Below are 20,882 nucleotides of genomic sequence, written 5' to 3'. Positions count from 1 at the left end.
TTCCCATACACAGATCAACAACGAAGATTCAAGAGAGCCAGGGCAGTGGCTGGTTGGGTGGGGGACGGTATTCCAATCTCCATTCCACCATGAAGTCCACTAAAGTAACCATTGTCCAAGCTCTGTCTCAGCCCCACCTATTATGCAGGACTGCTCCATGTATGTCATCCATAAGTTTCTTGGAGAAAGGTTGCAATAGGTGGCAAACCTATTGATCTTAAAACCACCAACAGCCTTCCCCAATCATGGCAGAATTGAGAGGGACGTCAAAAGTCACAGAGTTTTGGGACAGAGAATATTTGACCCGGCAGCTGATGCTGGAATACATCTTCCCATCATCCCTTACTGTGGACTGTGCAAAGTGGAGCTGATGAGAGCTGGAATCCAACAACATCTGGAGATTCCTCTTCCCTGATCAAGGTCCCCCTACAGAATTCATGTTGGCAAGCTAGTAAAATGTGGGCTAGATGGCGCTACCATGACATATGAGTTGTAGCTAGTGAGGGATTGCATCCAAGGAGTGCTCATCAGTGGCTCCTGGTCAACCTTAAAGAGAAAATGTCCTATCTGCACGTATCTTTTAAGTACTATGGTGATATCACTTCAAAGAGTCCTCTCTTCTCCTCAAAGGATCCTGTAGTTTGTTCAGCGTATTGACAGCTGTTAGATGACCCCTATTCCCCTCACAGAGCTACAATTCCCAGAGTCCCCTGGGAAAAGGGGTTGGTCATTGGGAATGGTAGCTCTGTGAGGGGAATAGGGACCTCTTAAAAATTCTCAGTATCCTTATCAGACTACAAGTTCCAGAATTCTTTGTGAGGAAGACATGACTTTTTAAAGCTGGATGGCACTGCTTTAAACGTATAGTTCAGATGGAGCCAAAGTGACAAGCTGGGTGCTATACAGTTGTGTTTGGGCCCAGTGTTGTTCAACAATAAATGATTTGATGAACACTGGGGGAGGGGGAGGTACTCATTAAATCTGCAGATGACACTAAACTGTGAGAGATAACCAATGCCTTAGAAGACAGAGATTATCTTGATAGGAAGGAGACCTGGGCCAAAGCTCACAGAATGAAATTTCAACAGAGATAAATGTGAAGCTCTGTGTTTAGGCAGGAATTAAATCAGATTCACAGGTAGCACCCACACACTGCGTGTACCCTTCAGCAAAGAAAACTTTCCCCTATTCCAAGGATGCAGATACTCTAATCCCACCGAAGACAGCCCAAACCATCAAAAATCAATGAAGACGCTTGACAAACTGGACTGTCATTTTGTTTTGTTAACATTTTTAAACAAAGCAATGAGGGGAAAATCCAGTAAGAACGAGGCACGAACAAAAAGAAAGACATTATTAACAAGGAGGACATTAAAGAGATGTCAGCTGTAAACTTCCAATTTTCTTCTCTTCCTGATTAGCAGTGGTGGTAAAAAAAACTAATAAAAAATTAAAAGGCATGGGGAGAAAATGAATTCCTAATTTTTCCAGTGTCTGTCCCATTAAATAAGAGCACAACGTCAAAAAAAAAATAACCTCAAGGTTCTGTATACATAATTACAATACTGAAACATATATATAATATATGTGTTATAGAGAAAAGTTATATACAGAAATGAGGATGGACTAATGGAGCTTTTTCGCTGGCTTGTAGATGGGATCGTGGAGTCTAGAAGCTGCCATTTAGGGCAGGCGTGTTCTGGGAAGCGAGATTCTGAAACAGGCTCATGATTTTCAAGCTATTCATAACTGCAGAAAAATGTGAACTAAGGCAGAGAGCGATGCTGCGGAAGGTGAAAGCAGAAGGGGCAACAGGGAGTTATGAAGATGCACAAGTCCAAAGTTGCCCAAATCCATTCAGTCCACTTCCAACCCAGCCAGACCTCCAAGGCAGCAAGAGTTCTCTCTCCCTGTTGCAGAGACCCTTCTTCCCACAACATTTCTAAAATTCTGACCCGCCCAGGCTCTGCTAAGGTACTGTAGATATCAGCATCCCAGGTTTTGCTAAGCTGCATGGAATAAAAGCCAAGGATCTGACCGGCTGCACTGTGCACCGCTATCAAAGGAAGGCCTAGCTAGCTAATGCCAGTGTGTAGGAACGTTAAAAGGGTTTGTGGTTGCATAACGAAAACACATCGAGAAAAATCATTCGAGTTACAGTATTTTAAAGGAACCAATTTGCTTTCCGCTGAGGGACAGAGGAATAAAGCATGCAACTTGGGGGCATGTACTATATTAACCAACTAAAAGCATTTTAAAACCTGTTTTAAACCGCCGTGCCTCGAATTTTATGAAGGGACTGTGGGGGTTCAAAATATGAAAGCATTCTCAGCCTGTTCCCCAAATGACAATTCCTTAACCTGACCCTAGACCAGCCTTCTTCCTGCTGCTGGTCTCTCAATAAATGTTAGGGTACTGTACCGCCTCTGACTGCCATGCTGGGCTGGGGATCATGGGAGTTTTCATACCAAACACGTGGGAACTTGGGAAAGGGCTCTTCAAGAGAGCCCAGAGAAGTCAAAACTAATGGTCCACTGGATTAAATGTGTTGTGGAGACGCGTCCTTTGTATCCAGCAAATGACTGGTGCTGGGTGTATGCTAATAAAACAAGGGCAAAGATTTCCAAATATGTTGTTAAAGGACTGATATGGGTAGCGGTGCTTGGAGAGGAACAGTGTACAACACAGTCCCGTCCCCCACCTTGTTGGCAGACGCTCCCTAGAAACCTGGCTGCTTCCCTCACTGTCTGGAGGCAGCAAATGGGAATGTTTGTGCCAGAAGGTAAATACTGAAGGACAAGAAATTGCTGAAGAGCAAAAACCTTTCTCAAGTGCATATCACCAAAGGGGGAAGGGGGAATCTCAACATACGGCCCCCTCTCTGCTCCAATCTCTTTTCTCCTTTCTGCTCAAGAAATCTCAACAGACACATATAGGCACCAACTTTTTTTTCCTGACCACTGCTAAGAAATCTTTGCATAGGAGCAGCCAAATGGCTGAGTTTCTGGGTAGCAGGGTAGCCAGCTCCCCACCCCCAATACACGTACACATACACACACTCAGACTCGCATTCACAGAAAGGCTTCCTGTCTCAATTCACGGTATGCGAGGGAGCAATCCAACAGGCTCAGCTTTCCTCTTTGCTGCAGGCCCATGTTGGCTAAAGCCACCATGATTAAATTTCAGCCTGCCATGCGGCTTTCAAAGAACAGAGACACCGCCAGCAAATAAGGCAACTACTGTAGCCTGTGGGTAACCATGCATGGGGGCCAGGTAGCCAAAGGAAGGAGGGATTTCTTATATGGGAGACAGTCAAGTCTGGGGGGGAGCCGAGGGAAATATATATATATAGCAATGTTATGAGGGCCAACCCACAATGGAAGAAACATTTGTTAATATATTGGCGGGAAGACAATACCTTGTTCTTGAAACCAGCCTCTCTGGAGGTGGTTTTGCAAGCCTGGAGTGGTTAAATAGCTTTAAGGAGAGAGGATTCTATATACAGTACTTGAAATTGGGATGTCAGGAGTTATTATTATTAATAATATGGTTACCTCCTCGGTTAAGATTCCCAACCTTTTGGTAGGGGAGCGGAGTGATGCAGCTGCTCCTGTCGGTTGCGACAAAAACAGCAGCGGGCGGCCATTTTTTGTAGCCACGCAGAGCACAGCCGCCATCTTGTTTTGGCCCTATTCATGAAAGAGAGGGGAAAGGGAGGGGGAAGGGAGCCACATCCACCTCAGGCACGCAAAGGGAGGTAAAAACATGGACCTCCGTTAAATATTCCACTACCCAACCGCGGCCCTAAGGTGTGTGGTTCAGTGCATGGCAGCTATCCCTCGCCTTGGCACAGCTCCTCCTGCCCTCTGGGTCCCCCTACCACAACAAGTCTCTGGGTGGCAGCCACCACCTTGGTCCTTGGCTGACGGGAGGGAGTCGTCGGGGCCCGTGTGGCCCCCCAGCCCTACTCAAAAGTGTGTGCTTTGTACCACGGACGCCCCTGAGGTTCCCCCCTCCTTCTCCTCCTCAGCGGGCGGCGGAGGGGCTGACTTGGGTTCCTTTTTCCTCAGTGACAACTTCCTCTCCTTCTTTAGCTTGGCCTCCTCTTTGGCTCGCTCCCTCTGCTGCTTCTTCTCCCGCTCCTTCTCCTGCTTCTCCCGTTCCTTCTGTAGCTTCCGCTCGCGCTCCTTCTCCTGCTTCTGCCGCTCCTTCTCCAGCTTCTCCTGCCTCTCGCGCTCCTTCTCTTTCCGCCTCTCCTCCTTGCTGCTGCCGCCCACTTTCCTGGGGGGCCCTCCGAGCGGCATGTTGTTCCCGGTCGGGGACGGCAAGGCCGGGTGGAGGCCTTCGGACACCACCACCTGGCTCTGGGCGGCGGGAGGAGCTGGAGTGGGGACAGCTGACACGGCCAAGGAGCCCACCGTGTGCGCTGGGGAGAAGGAGGGGCCACTGGTACTGCCAATGGCAACCCTCTGCCTCAGGCCGGTGAGGCTCAAAAGGCTGGCGCTGGCGCTCAAGGGCGGGTTCATGCGGTGGCTTTCCTCGTGGATGGCCCGTGAGCCATGCAACCGGCGGGAGGGCTTGTACTGGAGCTCTCCCCGCGTCTCCCGCCATTTCTTCAGCTGCGTGGCGTTCTCCCGCTCCACAAGGGCTTCCGTCACCGGGAGGTTAATCACCTGGGCAAGGTGGGGGGACAAAAGCAAGCGCAAGAGGAATAGCCACGTGGCATCTTTCACCAATGTCCGCCACACTTCCACCCCGGTCTCAGCAGCCCCCTCGTAGGTGTAACATCTCCTGGCCCACACAAAACAAAGGCAGGGCCTGGGCAAGGCTACGTCACAGCTGCAATGGAAACCACTTGCCATGTGGAGTTCCTGGTTTCTTCCCTCTGTGGTTTCTCTCTCTCTCTCTCTTTCAAGTCAGCCTGGGCAAGCAGAAGAAGGCTGCTTAACCTTTTCCGCTGTGGTCCACTTTACAGTACACAATCAACTTCCGCCATGCCACCTTATAATCTGCATTTGGGGGAATACCAGGATCCGGAACTTTACCCATGTGCAGGCAAAAAAGGGCCTGGTGGAGGGCGATTAGGTACTGACAAGCACGAAGGGGAAGGGTTAGGCAGAACCTCCCCGTTTGCCCTTCCTCCACTCCCAACTCATAGCCTGCCCAGGCAGATTTTGGCTGTATGAAAAAAATAAAATCAAAACTATTTTAAAAGTTGAGGGAGAAGCAGCCTTCCCACCCTCCCAAACACCTGAACTCCATGTAATTTGTCACTGGAAGCATGTGATTAGCAGATTTCTTAAAGCACTTTCCACCAAATCTGGAGACAGTCTACTTTTATGAGCTCATTTAAGCTCCCTTCCTCAATTATCTTACTTTAGGATTTTGAGTGCATTTGTATCTTCAGTTCATGTTTATTTTTCATGTTTATTTGAATAAATATGGACACTGTGGATCGTCCCTTCTTTAAATCTGATATCCCTTTGATAATTTGCATTCTCTACACCAGAGGAGGGCAGATTTGCAGATCATCTAGAAATCAAACAATTGACCCCAATCTGCCTTCTGCCTTCCCCTGCCCTGTGCATCCTGACTACTTTCCCAACTGGCTTTCTGCCTGACGGATATCATGCAGTAACTCATCCTTGGTGCAGAATCCAAGGCTCCTTGTTCTCCGCTTAGAACTCTGCCCTTACGACCTGTTTCTCACCTCCTGGACAAGGAAGTTCTCTTGCATGGTATCAACAGGCAGGTTCCTTAGTTTCTCCATCGTCTCGTACATGCCTTGGCAGGAGCGCAGCTTGTCTACTGAGCCCAGTGTGTTCCGGAGCAGCACTAGGCCCACACGGAAGATTATCTTCACCCCTGCAAGTGGGAGAGAAGAATCACTCAGGGGTTGGGGGGGGGGGGAGAAGGAGCATGACACATTGTATGACATGCACTCCCAAACTCGGCCCTCCAGATGCTTTGGGACTACAATTCCCATCATCCCTGACCACTGGTCCTGTTAGCTAGGGATGATGGGAGTTGTAGTCCCAAAACATCTGGAGGGCCGCGTTTGGGGATGCCTGTTGTACAAGGCCAGGAATCCCACCATCCTCTGCGAGATGGTGATAGGCGTTTTAAAAAAGGAGACTACACAAGTGGAGTTTGTAACAACCAAGTAAGCAAGGGCTCAGGAGTTCAGTGATGGAAAGGAAGTGCAAAAGAAAAGCCAAAGGAGAGAATCCAATTTATAGCAGAAAGTGCCGTTGTTCTTGTATCTTTCCCTCCTGACTGGGTCAGCGTAAGGGGGGTGGGATGCAAACACTACGTAATCAAGACACCCAAGGTCTGGCAGAGAGAAAGTGGGTGGGGACCAAGGAAGGAGCCTCACCTTCACAGAAGAACATGTCCCAGACGCGCAGCACAGAGCACCAGGGCAAGGTCCGGGAGAAGATGCACATGAACCACTCAGTCATGTACAAGATGGGGTCGACCTTGTACCTTTTCAGGTGGCGGTAGGCAATGGGAGATGCTCGCCGCAGCAGGGCAAAGAAGATCTCCCCGTCCAGCTGAATCGCCTCCTGCGCAGGAAGCACAAGAAACCTCTGGGATGAGAGGAGCACTGGGAGGAAGGGGAATCATCAACCCTGTATTTCCCCTCCCCACTACTTTCACCTCTCTCCTTTTAACTGTATCTTGCTGTACCAGCCCAAAGGAGGGCCTGTGGGAGTGGTTGGGTGCAGGAATATCAAGGTGGATAAAAATAATTGAAAATCATGGGGGGGGGGTTATTTAGATTGGATTTTTAAAATTTAAATTTATTTAAATTGGATTTTTAAAATTAATTGCTTTTGGAGGAAAAATATTTCTAAAGATAGTTTTCTATTTAAGTTACATTAGAGTCCAAAGGCTATTCATCAGGCAATAAGGATTTGTTTTAAGTTTTTCATGCGTGCTAAAACTCAGTCTAAGGTGTGTGGTTTTTTTTTTTTTTAAATGTTTAACCACATCAGTTAACAAACATGGATACTTATGCTATAATGTTATTGTTTAGTTTAAATTAAAAAATGTTTAAATTGTTATTAAGGAAATGATTTTCTTCTTCTAATGAAGTGCAGCAGAAAGGTTGTCCAAATATAAACAGTTAATTTATTAAACCTCACAATAATTTCATAATTATCTGTCAACGTATTTCTAATAGTATAACCAAATCAGTAATTTTTGATATAACTGTAAAAACTTCTCTGAAAATTTATTATTCCAAAAATGAAACCTTCATCTGGTTGTAAATATTAAGATCATACCAGCAAGAATGAGTCTTTCTGTAAAAGAATATGATTTAAATCAAGTCTTACTAACTAGAGATTTAAATTGAATCTTACTGACTAGTGATTTAAATCGTGCTATAAATCAATTTGACTTAAATCAAAACCACCCTGAGGAATACCAAAGAAGGATGTAAAAGATCCCAGAGCGCTTTATTAAAAGGTGTAAAAAGGTAAAGGTAAAGGTACCCCTGCCCGTACGGGCCAGTCTTGACAGACTCTGGGGTTGTGCGCCCATCTCACTTAAGAGGCCAGGGGCCAGCGCTGTCCGGAGACACTTCCGGGTCACGTGGCCAGCGTGACATCGCTGCTCTGGCGAGCCAGAGCAGCACACACGGAAACGCTGTTTACCTTCCCGCTGGTAAGCGGTCCCTATTTATCTACTTGCAACCGGAGGTGCTTTCGAACTGCTAGGTTGGCAGGCGCTGGGACCGAGCAGCGGGAGCGCACCCCGCTGCAGGGATTTGAACCGCAGACCTTTCGATCGGCAAGTCCTAGGCACTGAGGCTTTAACCCACAGCGCCACCTGCGTCCCCAATTAAAAGGTGTAAAGGTAAAGGTAAAGGTACCCCTGCCCGTACGGGCCAGTCTTGACAGACTCTGGGGTTGTGCGCCCATCTCACTTAAGAGGCCAGGGGCCAGCGCTGTCCGGAGACACTTCCGGGTCACGTGGCCAGCGTGACATCGCTGCTCTGGCGAGCCAGAGCCGCACACGGAAACGCCGTTTACCTTCCCGCTGGTAAGCGGTCCCTATTTATCTACTTGCACCCGGAGGTGCTTTCGAACTGCTAGGTTGGCAGGCGCTGGGACCGAGCAACGGGAGCGCACCCCGCCGCAGGGATTCGAACCGCCGACCTTTCGATCGGCAAGTCCTAGGCGCTGAGGCTTTAACCCACAGCGCCACCTGCGTCCCAATTAAAAGGTGTAGACTTCAGCAAATCAGCTAGTCAGGTCTCCCAGCCTTTACAGATGCAGACACAGCAGAAGGAGATGGCTTGTCCACACCCAAGCAATGGTTTATACAACCTTTATACACAAAGCAGCATTTGTCACTCTGGCCATGACTTCCCATCGTGGCTCCATCATGGCAAATACCAAAATCTCACAGACAGTTCCCCTTTCTGGGCTCAGAGCCCAGAACCCCAAGCCCACAGATAATGAAGCCAATTAGCCTATATCAAAGCAAATGAATATATGCGTACAGTGGTACCTTGCAAGACGAATGCCTCGTAAGACGAAAAACTCGCAAGACGAAAGAGTTTTTCGTTTTTTGAGTTGCTTCGCAAGACGAATTTCCCTATGGGCTTGCTTCGCAAGACGAAAACGTCTTGCAAGTTTGTTTCCTTTTTCTTTTCAATGCATTCCTATGGGAATCCGTGCTTCGCAAGACGAAAAATTCGCAAGACGAAAAAACTCGCAGAACGAATTAATTTCGTCTTGCGAGGCACCACTGTATATGAGCTCACTGCTGCTGCTACAACAACTACCAATTATTTGCAGGATTATCTTGACTACCAAGATGATGTCTGCAGAGCTTCTGGAACAGTTCACCTTTGATTCAACACACATGGGAGAACAAAGAAGCTAAAAAGCAGCTTGAGAAGCCTGGTTTCAGACCCTGAAAGTAGTTGTCAGTTCTGAGAGCAACAGAGAAATACAGAGGGACAGGAAAGTCAGAGACAGTAACTAGGCAGGCCTGAAGCGGTCCCACGGACCACAGCTTAAGGCTGCATGGAGCTAGAAGAATTGCCATATTTTTAATGGATAAAGGTTCTGTGACTAATGGCAGAAATAAAGGCAGAAATAAAGCTTCCCCCAGCATAAAACAAACATAGGAAGCTGCCTTTACGCGAGCCCATCTGGCTTAGTACTGCCTACAGTAAGTTGCCAGGATCCAAGCAGGGGTCCCTCCCAGCCCCACCTGGAGATACCAGGGGATTGTACCTGGGAGAGAAGGTGTTCTACCACCAAGCCTGTTGATTTTTGCCTGCTTGGCAGTTGCTTAAAGGCACAGTCTCTGTCCATATAAAACAGGGATGGGGAATCTTTGGCCCCCCAGATGCTGTTGGAGATCCAGTTCCCATCAGCACCAGTCAACATGGCCAATGGTCAGGAGAGATGGGAGATGTAGTCCAACAGCAAGCTAGAGCACCTGGGGTTAGTCACCCCTGCTCTAGTGGGATGGGGTAACGTACATACAGTTAGCCACTGATTCCTCTCTTTAGCTCTGTTGTTCATATGAAAGGTTGACTTGATTTAATTCACTTTTAACTCTCTTTTACCCTGATATTTTTTCCACTGTGGGCCCACTTTTAAGCAGCCACATGGTTTAAAGAAATGTGTCGCTTAATTGCACACATTTTAAAAAAGCAACTATCCCTGCATATATATGCAGCTGAATAAAAAATTTAAAAAAACAGTTCCAAAGGGGAAAGGGCATCTTTCCTTTGTTTCGAGAGGATGCACACACATCACGACAGGCAAGATCACAGAAGTCGTATTTCCACCATTGAAGGGAACGCCTCTTCTAAAACGGCACTCACTGCCCAGTTATAATTATAATTCAGCCCATTATAATGGGCTGGGAAAAGAAGAAGTCGGCAACTTGAGCCCAAGGCCAGCTCACTATCCGGACCAGTCATCCGTGGTGGCAGGGGGTGGGAGGGCAAGTTTCCAGGTCTGACTGGAGGGAGGATGAAGGGAGAAGTGAAACAGGTTGGAAAACAAACCCTTTATAAAGCTAGTCCGATAACTGGCCCTAACAGAGAAATGAAAGTGAGGAAAGAGCAGCCAGGTGTATAATTATGTGTGTCACTGCTGCTGCTGCTGCTGCTGCTGCTGCATGTTACCAGACTACAAGCCTCCCGTCCTTTCCCAGGAGGGAAAGTCTCATTCCTCTCCAGAAAAGCAGAGCACAGGAAGATACTGGGCAGTTCTTGCAGGACACTGCTAAGCATAGATATTCCAATGAAGTAGTAGTGGGAGGAAACGTCTATTCATTAGAGTGTTTTTTTGAAGAGCGCAGAAGACATTTCCCAATAAAGAAGCCCTGTGGAAATGCCCTTCCTCACAGGAGCACAGCCGTACTCACCAGTCCAGCGCTGTAATAGCCAGGGAGGTATTTCTCACAGATTTGCACCAGGCACCAGAAAGCTTGCTGAAGAGACAGAGAAACAGAAACTCTCAACACTGATAATCTGGGCAGTCATACCCTCCAGGCTAAGGCAGTCCTTCCACTAGTTCACTGCCCAATTGCATGCAATAAACCCCTACAAGTGCATTCAGGAAGGACAGCCCAGAGAGTTACCTCCTCTGTTCTGGCTGCCATATTTCCTTTGCAGTGCTGTGCAGTTGGCACACAAGCAACCAACGTCCAAAAAGAAGAACAAAGGAAGTTGAATTATTACATTGGTCTATCTAGCATAGCATTATCTATGCTGACCGGCAGTGGCTCTTCATGGCTGCAGGAAGGGAATATTTCCCAGGCCTACCTTGAGGAGTCAAGGATTGAACCTGCAACCTTCTGCATGCAAAGCAGATGGTCAGCTGCTGAGCTACAGCCCTTGACTTCCACTGGAGTCATGGCACCACCGATGGATTGCTCTGGGCCTTATAAATTCTGCTGAAATACCATGGCTATAGTTCTACGTTGGGCAATGTTTGCAGGTAAGGGTTTGAGAACTGGCCTGAGACTAAGGAACAGGGCTGAAAAGTGGCAGGTTGCCAGAGAGAGAGAGAGGGTTGAGGAGAGAGTGCCCAACAGACTCTTATCTCCTGGTAGACATGTCTTGAGGGCCCATGCGCAGTCATAAAGATTGTTGCAAGACTAGAGTTTGAGTTTGGAGGCTCTGAGACATCTGTTTGGTTTGGTGATTAAAATGCTGCGCAAGGACCTGGGAGACCAGGGTTCAAATCCCTACTCAGCCGGGTGACCTCGGCCTGGCAGTCATCAGCTCTCGGCCTACTAGCCTACTTGTTGTGAGGATAAAACGAGGAGTGGGGGGAAGCCCGCCCATCAGCCTGAGCTCCTTGGCGGAAAGAAGGGATGTGAATGTAATAATCAATTTAAAAAACAACCCACTGCACATGCTCAGTGTCATATAGAAAAAAGGCTGCAGCTGAGAACAGCACGCTGGGCTGGTCTGACCCAGCAGGGCTCTTCTTAGGTGTCTCTGAGAGCATGGAGCAAGGTGCCGGCTCCCCCTGCCCACTGCTTCAGCAGCACAAAGAACAGTTTCTAGCAGAGAAGGAACCACTGGGTAGGCCTGGTGTAAAAGACCCTCTCATTACCAACACCAAGATCCCAAGAGTTTTGGAGTCAGGATGCTCTCCACCCTCCCACTTTTCCTGCTGATGATTCTTCCCAGCATATACAAACTTCAGCTCCTCCCAAACCTCATCCACCACATCCCATTCTTTTCTTTTTTCAGAGAACTCACATTCTCAAGGTGTCCGCTGTCCCTCCCTCTGCCACACAATGTCATGAAGGAGCTCCTCACCTCTGCAGGCATATGCATCAGCAAAACCGCGGCCACTGGTGCCTGTGCCTGGCAGTAGCCTTCTTCTGGCCGGTAGATGGTGTAGGCCTTCAGAATGCGGTAGAGGTCCTGCTGCCTGTGACGGAAGAGAAGGGTGAGGACCAGGGATCCAGAACCCCTCTCCTGGCCCTGAAGGGGCATCAGATTCAAAATGGGACCCAGTAGGCTCAGGGAAGGGTTGGAAGGTGTGACGTAGGTCTTTGGCCTCTAGGCAGTGCCATTGCTAACCCAAGACTAGGCCGCAAATAAAGCCTGGGCCTCCAATGGAGGCTCAAGGTTTCCAAAGCACAGGCTGTAATGCTCCTGGGACAGGCAAAAGAGAGGTGGAAGTCATGAGTGTCTGACTACCAATGGGCTGTGCTACTTCGGGTGGGAGATGGAAGGGATGCAGGAGAAGGAAGAATGCTGGAACCTGAGTGAGTGCTGACAGTCTTTCCCAACCTGGTGGGCTACAACTCCCATCATCTGCACCCAGCACAGGGAGCTGGAGAGGAAGGGATAAAGCAAGGCTCCTTAGAGGGCAACTTGTTCAAGTACACGGGGTGGAAGCGCAATCCTAAGAGTCAGAGGTGCACAAGAGAAGCATGGAGACCTCCCAAACCTAGATGACACTCATTTTGGCCAATGCAGCAAAACCATTCCCTGCCACCCGTCTTCCGTTCTCTCACCCGTGGCCTCCCCGAGCTGCAAACATCTCGTGGAAAGGGAATTGCCTGTGAAGGTCTTTTTCGATCACATCTAGCCATTTGGGATCTCCAGGCTGGCGTTCCAATTCCTAAGAAAAAAGCAGACAAGAAACAAAACAAAACAAAATGGAGAGGGAGAAAGGCTGAAAACTTGTTCTCTCTTCTTTTCCCAACAGAGAGCCTGACGTCACCCTCCCATCAGCATAGCAGCCAAGACAAGGTATTTGGAAATACCTCAAATTTCCCTGGATTTTGATCCAGAAGCTCCTTGCTGTTTGAGAGAAGTTGCCATGCTTTGGCACGGAGAGAAGAGGGGATCCCCTTCCGGCAGCGCAATTTCACCTGCAAATGAGATGGAGGAATTAATAAATTCAGTAAGAAAGGGAAGCTCACATCCCAGCTGGAGTCTTTCCCTCTACACAGTCGGGAAGGTGGTACTCAGAAGCTGATCCCTGCTTACCTTTTGGAATCTGCGTGACAGCCATTTGTCCCAGTGGGAAAACATGTCCAGCCATTTGAGTTCCCTCTGCCTGGCCACGTCTACTGGGATGGCACTTTCACTGCAGGGAAAGAAGAAGAAGAAAGGATAAGGAAGCAGATACGGAGCAAGGGAGAAAAAGGTTGTCAGTTCTACTCAGTGCCAAGTGAGTTTCATACATGCCTATTATGCTCATTTTGCAAGAAGTACACAACATTCATGGAAAGAGCTAAAGGGCTATGCAATATACTGGTGCAGCTGCACTGGGGAGGTGGGACCACTGGGACGGCACCCCAGCCCAGTGTCCTTCTCTTGCTCCCCAGCTTCATGGTCCCTGCAAGTCCCCCTCTTCCAGACCCTTCTAGGAAAAGGGATTGGCAGGACAAGCCCCCCAGGCAGGTAACAAACACTTTCTGAGCCAGCCACCTTCTACTTGCTACCTTGAACATACCATCTTTGTAATTTCTACTCAACACATGGGAAAATCCTAGACTGAGCTTTCCTTCCGTCAAACTCATTGCTCTTGGTTTGTGGCCACCAAGGAGATTGTGGGAGGGCATTGAGAAATGGAGCAGTTTCCTCCTGCGTAACCTGAGAAAATGTTACAGGGTAAGGTTCCAGTCAGAGTGTCTGTGGTTTCCCACTATCCATTCCTGCCTCCGGGCTCACCAACCGTGTACTACACGACTACAAGCACATGCAAGATTCACAATGTATTCAGCTTTCCTCGCTCCTCCCCCACAAAAGAAAACTTCAAAGAGTATCCGGGGATAACTCCGATAAGAATGAATGAAAGTAAGAAGCCCTTCAGCTAGTCGTGATGTGATTCACAGTTAACAGGCAATTCAAGCTTGTCCTCTTTTTTAAAAATACATTTTCAAAATACAAACACACAAAATAAAGAAATAAAGAAAAAAGACAACTCAAGCTTGTCCTTTTATGGGGGGGGGGGCGAGAAGAGTGAGGTGCCTAATTTCACTTGCTTCCACCCCCTTACCCCGCATCAGTTTCAGTCAAGAGGCCTTAGGGAAGGCGAATATACAGAAGGATCTGGGCAGGGCTCCCTTTAACAGAACCCAGCAAGAAACAGGAAGTGTGGTTTGCCAAACAGGAAGTGGTGGGGCTGCTTAATTGAAAAAAGCCAGGGAAGGAGTTTGGTGGGGAAGGAACAGCAGTTTTCTCCCACGGCCACACCCATCGGAGGAAACCAGGGGCTGGTGCTTTTGTGGGGCTCCACTTCTCTGCAAGGCAACCTACAAGCCTCCAGCACTATAAGGCTTTATCCCACGCATAGAGAAACCAGGGACCTCCACTCACTTCCTACAGCGCATTGGGGTGGGTGCAGACCTGGGCTTAGCCAGCACCCCCATGCCCCATTTCTATCCTGGTCTTCCTTCCATGCAACTTACAGCAGCACATGCAGGGTTTATTTGATCTTCACAACAATTGTGTGAGTGACCTGTTCAAGGTCACCCAGGGGAGTGTTGTGGCTGAGCAGCAGTTTGAACCAGAGTTGCCTACACACCCAGGACTCAAGCCATGAGTCAAAAGCTCTACTTCGCCCCAAAATTCGTTAGAGGAACCTGCATTTCATAGCCTAAGACAAATCAAAAGAGATATATTTTAACCAATGCGGATAAGGCAGGGAAGAAAAGCAAACACAAAACAACAAATCCTGAATACAGGCTCGGCTCAGCTCCCAATATCTCAGGTTCCAATTTTTTCTGCTCTAACCCTGTTGGCTGGCGATACCCACAGTTCTGTTTCTATTGACTACTGTTTACTTTGTCAATCGTTCTTCCTCAATAACTGGCTTTCCTTACAGGTTCCAGCATCGGCCAAAAGATGACAGAAGATGGTACAGATGGCTGAGCAGGAACAGCAGCTTATCCGCATCCAATAAGAGAAACTTCAGGCAATTGGTCCCACACCCGCCAAGCAAAGAAAGCAACCCCCCAGGCTGCTGCCACCTACATGCATTCGCCAGCTGAAACAAAACAACACCCCACTAATCCTTAACACAGACATGCCTGGTTAGGAACTCATATTCTGCAGACGAACAAGCTGACTGTCAGCAGACTGCAAAACCAGCAGGAATTTGCACTTGTCAGAACTATCAACTAAAAAGGGCATTCCACAACTGAAATCAATCCTGCAAATTAGGACTGCCAGCATAAACTAGTTTTCATATTTAATTTGCATCTAACTTTTCTTGTGGGCAAAACTGGGAACTGTTTCTTCCTTGCATCTTTTAAGAGGACTTTAAAAATAGATCCAACACATTGCTGGAAATTCCAGCGATTAGACAGCTTACAACAGAACGTCCCCAAGCCCCACCCCCATTTTCAGAAAGTGAATACTTCCAATTGCTAGAGACAAACAATAGGGAGAAAGCTGTCAGCACTACCTTGCCCTCTGGGGGTATTTGACCAGCCAGCTATTGGAAACAAAGGGTCTTAGGTGCTATGTAAAAAAGGATCTGGCCAAAGGCTCCTCTAGTTCAGCGTCCTGTTCTCATAGTGGCCAAACAGATGCTTGTGGGAAGTCTAATATCATGCTGAAAAGTAGCAAGCGAGAAGAGGGCTGGCACCCAATGAGGTTTTCCTCATCAAACATGAGCTCAGCAGACTTCCTTTCTCTTTAAAAGAAAATTAAAATTCTTAGGATTAGGGGTGGCTGCCAAATCCTGTGTTAGTGGCTGTAACTACAGGTACGTCACTTTCTAAATACACACATACACAATGTTCCACATACGATACACACTATTCCACACTCCCATGTAGAAACCAGGGTAACCGGGGAGCGGCAATGCTCCCTCCTCCACACCCTTTAGTGGCACCTGATATGGGGCCTAGGTAAGTCTTTGAGCTAAAAGACCTCCCTAGACATCCATCAGTCAGTGGTACTTGGCATTACTATGCTCAGGAATCCAGGGAAGTGAGACAAACTTCCACTGGGCTTAACTGCATGACTGAAGGCCACAGACAACTGCCGCTGTACAGTTACAGGTCCTGAAAGGTCAGCTTTTGAACCCACCCAGAATCTCCCAGCTTTTCAGGGCCAGAACAGGCAGCAAGTCTGTGTAGAGTGATACACTGGCATGGAGAGGAAGAGGGGAAACACCTTCCAATAGATAACAGCTCAAAAGCTCTTCAAAAGCAACAGCATGTAGGTCAGTCCACGCTCCACAAATCACCTGGGCACTAATTCCCTCTCTTTCCTCGCCTCATGTAGATGACAAACTGCTTTTAAAAGAAGCTGCTTGTAACTGAGGACTGGGGGAATGGTACTGTTAAGGAAACAAAAGCCAAGCACTCTTCCCAGAATATCTCTTCAACAGCCACAGCTGTATACACTTTATTGACAGTCTGAAGACAATTAAGAGCACACAGGGTAAGTTGAATGTGGCCCACCCATCCCTGCGTCTCATCTCCAGGAGGAGCAAGGAAGCGGTGTTAGAAACTCAGATATATAAGCTAAGTGTCAAATGGCATCTTAAACCTAGGTTGCAGTTGCCACAATGGTATTATTAGGCACCATTCCCACCCACCCCCCAAAGACGTTTATTAGTATTATTATTAATTTCATTTCTATCCAGCTTTATACTGTATTTTAAAGAGAAAATCTCAAAGTGGTTTACGGCACATTAAAACATCAAATAAAACAATACAGAATAAAACAAATTCAAACTTCAGGAAAAATATTTCAAACCCTTCTCTAAGTGACATTTTGCTTTCCCCATATTTATTTACCTATTTAATTTATATAGCTGCCCAATAGCAGAAGTACTCTAGGAAGTCAGTGCAATGTAATGGTTAAGAGTGTTGGGCTAGGACCTGGAAGATCAGGGTTCAAAACCCCACTCAGTCATGAAGCTTACTAGGTGACCTAGGGCCAGTCACAGCCTCTTAACCTACTTCACAGGGTTGTTATAGGGATTGACTGAGGAGGTGGGTGAACCATGTACTCCTTGGAGAAAAAGGCAAGATATAAATGCATTAAAGAAGCTGTTCTGCTTACCTGCTTGAGAAAGGTGGAGGGGCCAGCCAGATGGAGATGTCAGTCGCCAACCTGGCATCCAGAGATCTCCATGTGGTCGCAACTGGGCCCATGTCAGTTGCAAAACATGTCTGGTGCCTGCCTGGCTAATTTCTAACACTGCCAGAAAACAACAGGGCAGTAATCAGTCAATTCATCATCTCATTCCCTCCTAACTGTTAGAAGACTGACAAGTGAGCAGGTGATTGTTTCCTTTGGCTACAGTTAGCAAATACAGATTAAGGATCCTATATGAAAATGTCTAACCTTTGACCTGCTCACATACTAGGACAGTGAATTCCCTTAGCAACTTTGTCTCCCACCACACCACAAATGCATGGAATGGCCATTTAGAGGAGTTGGCAACTGGAGTAAGAGGCAAACCAAGGTTTTGGGGTATATAGAGTAATACACAACTGAAATATAATAGACGTGATAGTCTGAATTCACACTACTGAGAGTAATGTTACAACAACACTTCCCGTGTTTGGGACAAAGACTGACTGGCATGCATGAAAGAAAGGTGGTCAGTCACAAAACAAAAGAGCATGTAGCATCCTTCCAGTGAAACAACACATCCAGAGAGATGGTTTGAATTTCAGGCCAATGAGGGTAACATTCAAGCTGAAGAGAAAAAACAGAGTTATGGGCAGAGATTAAATCCCAGTCATATTTGGATGGAGAAATGAGTCACTTGATCTAATTGAAGGATCATGCTGAAGAGATAGCTCTAGGGTTTAGGAAGACAATTAAGGCGGTTCCAAAACAGTCATGATCAGCAGCCCACCCACCCCAATTCATACAACTGTTTTACAGAGCATCAGGAAGCCTCTGAACTCCACACTGTCCTCCTGGCCTAGAGAAGAATCCACGTATTTCACCTCTTTGGAAAAAGTGCTTTTTGTTCCTTTGCTGTATGCCAAGCACAGGATGATGAAATAGGTTTAGAGGGGGGAAATAAGGATTTTTCTTAAAGAGGAATGACTGCACATTCTGTTCCAAACGTCAACCAATAAAACCAAAATCTCATATTCGCCAAAAGTCAAAGATTAGAGCAAGCACTCCCTAAACTAGTGAGATACCATTCACAAAGTCTGATGGACAAGCGATGCCTTAGGTTATACCTATGCTGTCAGGGTACCAATCTGGGCAAGGATCCCTCTCATCCCTAGGATTCTCCCCATAACCCAACTTTTCCAAGATGACAGCTTGCGCCCCCTTGGGGAAGAACATCATAAATTCTTTTCCCAGCCCCCTAGCCAGAGTTGGAATTGCGGTCATCACTGGATATCTTGCTGAACTTGTTTGTCCTGTATAAAAGACTAACATCTCCCCTCCCTCCCTTCCCCGCAGCATGGGAAACTCATCACCTTGGTGCCAATACTTACACTGAACCAACATATTGGCTGCCCCCTAGGAAGCCATATTTGTCGGTCCTGCGGTATGCCATTCCATTGATCTCAGAATCTGAACCCAGGGAGCTAGCATCATCAAGGAATCCAGAGCCGGGCAGTGACTCCATGGTGCCTGACATGAGGCTGACAGAATCCAAGTAGCTCAATGTGTCAGGAGCTGGAGGAGCCCTGGGTGCCGGGGTTCCGAGACTGGACTGGGAACCCATGTCCTGGGGCGGCTGTGGAGTGGAGAGATCGTGAGGCGCCAAGCCCTCTGGCGTGGTCGGTGGAGTCTTCTCAGGAGGCGTCACGGGGCTAGGCGCTACCACTACCACTGTGGGCGATTCTGGTGGAACCGGGAGAGATTTCACCATGGTCTCTTTAGGCAAAGCCACAGCTGGCGACACCATCCCAACATCATCAGACGACGTTACAGACATTCCATTTACTGTTGCCACAGCTGGCACAGGATCCACCGAATTGGTCACAGGTACAGTCTCTGCGGAAGATTTGTCGCCCACCGGAATTATGTCCGTAGCTACGGCATCCGATGCCACCTGTGCAGGAAAGGCCATGGTCCCGTTATCGTTGGCCAGAGCCATGAGAGACATCTCTACGGTGATCTTGGTTAAAGTTGCTTCTGTAGGAATGCAAGGTGCTGCTGTTGTAGCGCTGGTTGGCAGGTCTGCTTCCACGGCTTCCATTGTTACTGCATTGTCTGTTGCCAGGGGCGAAGCTGTCATGTTGTCTGCAGGCACCCCTACAGCCCCAGGAGCCGGGCTCACCTTCTTGAGGGCATGGAGCACTGAGTGAGGAGCATTATACCTCGGTGGGGGTGATGGGGGGTCCCCAGAACCAGTCTCCATAACAACAATGGCCCCCTCCCCCCCAACAGGGGGGGAATGCGGCCTAGTCACCCAGCCAAAGCCTGAGATGTGGTAAGGGGAGGGTGGGGAAGGAGAAGGAGGAAGCACAGAGCCTCGCGCTCCCCCCTGCCCTGGTAGTAGCAGCAGCAGTAGGAGAGGCAACCACCCCAGGCTGCGCGCGCATCTCCAGACAGCCTAGGCCGGAGTTCAGCCAATGAGAGTCAAGGAGGAAAACGACTTTAGCCAATCACTGAAATGGAGCACAAGTGGAACAGAAAGGGATGGGGAGGGCCTGGAGATGAGGGCGGGGCTCCTCGAAGGGCAAACCAATCGAATAGAGCGGGCTATGGTGCGCAGCCAATCCTTAAAGGGAAGTAAGAGATGTCGATCAAAATGAGGAAGGGCGGGGGAGTACTTGCCAATCAGAGACACAGACCAAAACCAGAAATCCGTTTTCTTAGCCGGGAGGCCGGCGAAGCTCAACCAATCGGGACAGAGCTGGCTAAGGTATTTGTAGGAAAGGGCGGGGGAGAGGCGTGCTTAAAGAGCCCACCAGCCAACAGGAAGAAGAACCGGCAAGGATTGTCCAATCACCAGCGAGAGCGGAAATTAACCCTGCAAAGATGAACGCACGTGATGTTTATAGGAGGCTAACGGGGAAGTAAAAGCGGCGGCTGTCGTCAAATAAAGCGGCAGCCGAAGGTGTCAGTTTTTTTGAGTAGCGTGATCCTGAACCAATGGAACTCCAGGATGTGAAAAGGTGGGCGCGAACGTTTCTGACGTTGCCCAGTCCAGCGAAAGGCAAGAGACCTTTCTTGTCGGCTTGTGAGGTGTTACCAGAGTAGCCAATAAGAATGGTGTTTCGATTTTTAATTGACATTTCCCTAGGCCAGTCAGATTTAAAAATTGAGTTAGACAGGCGAGAGTCAGAGCCAACGACCAAGAACGAAATGAATTGTGGGGGCGGGGAAGAGAGTGATTGATGGGTCTACGAGGGTTACGATTGGAGCCCAGATTGTCAAATGAAAAGCAAGGAGGGGTCCTAACGGGAATAGAATTTCAAGAGATGCTGCCTCGACCGGCCTTGTCAAGAACTTGACCAAAGTCCCAGCATCCTTTGCACTCACGTGATAGTTGTGCACGCTGTGCCGGCTTGAAACGCAGTGAGGTCACTCATTATTCTTCTTAATTCGGATTGAAGCTGGTTTTGAGGGGAAGTGCATCGAAATACCTCACTGCATAAGACATGATAGGCATGGATTTGGGCTGACTTCAAAAAAAAAGAATTGCTGCCCCTGTGGTGAGCCTGCATTCCTTAGAAAAGCACATTGGGCTGAAGGAGGCAGCTGGAAGTGACAGACACCCTTTCCCACTTTCTCTTTCAGCCTTTACACTGGATCTGACTTGTACCCAAATCCAAAGTGAGTGATCAAAAGTCCAGATGTGCCCTGGGGTCTGAAAATGTTGGCAACCCCTGATGTACTAGATGATCGGGTGGCACTGTGGTCTAAATCACTGAGCCTCTTGGGCTTGCCAATAAGAAGGTTGGCGGTTCGAATCCTCACGGCAGGG

At 48.1% G+C, this 20,882-nt stretch overlaps 1 protein-coding gene across 1 annotated transcript; it reads right to left on the bottom strand.

Annotated features, from left to right (window-relative positions):
- Positions 1-1,266: 1,266 nt before the first annotated feature.
- TBC1D10B (TBC1 domain family member 10B) lies at positions 1,267-19,496 on the bottom strand. The gene is made up of 9 exons (XM_083707364.1): positions 18,439-19,496; positions 12,995-13,094; positions 12,769-12,876; positions 12,517-12,623; positions 11,810-11,924; positions 10,402-10,467; positions 6,377-6,566; positions 5,711-5,865; positions 1,267-4,673 (listed from the first exon to the last, which is right to left on the bottom strand). The coding sequence occupies exons 1-9, from the start codon at positions 19,308-19,310 to the stop codon at positions 3,969-3,971; spliced, it is 2,418 nt and encodes an 805-aa protein (XP_083563490.1). The 5' UTR covers positions 19,311-19,496; the 3' UTR covers positions 1,267-3,968.
- Between the last annotated feature and the right edge of the window lie 1,386 nt (positions 19,497-20,882).

The sequence above is a fragment of the Podarcis gaigeae genome (genome assembly GCF_964106915.1).
Source record: "Podarcis gaigeae genome assembly, chromosome: 13".
NCBI lineage: Eukaryota > Metazoa > Chordata > Lepidosauria > Squamata > Lacertidae > Podarcis > Podarcis gaigeae.
This window is presented reverse-complemented; position numbering and strand designations above follow the sequence as displayed.

Excerpts from the sequence above, each read along its gene's own strand:
- TBC1D10B (XM_083707364.1), bottom strand. The coding sequence starts at position 19,310 with ATGGAGACTGGTTCTGGGGACCCCCCATCACCCCCACCGAGGTATAAT. Across the intron at positions 13,095-18,438 it reads AGCCAATATGTTGGTTCAGT|TGAAAGTGCCATCCCAGTAG; the intron begins GTAAGTATTGGC and ends CTTTCCCTGCAG. Across the intron at positions 12,877-12,994 it reads TGTCACGCAGATTCCAAAAG|GTGAAATTGCGCTGCCGGAA; the intron begins GTAAGCAGGGAT and ends TCTCATTTGCAG.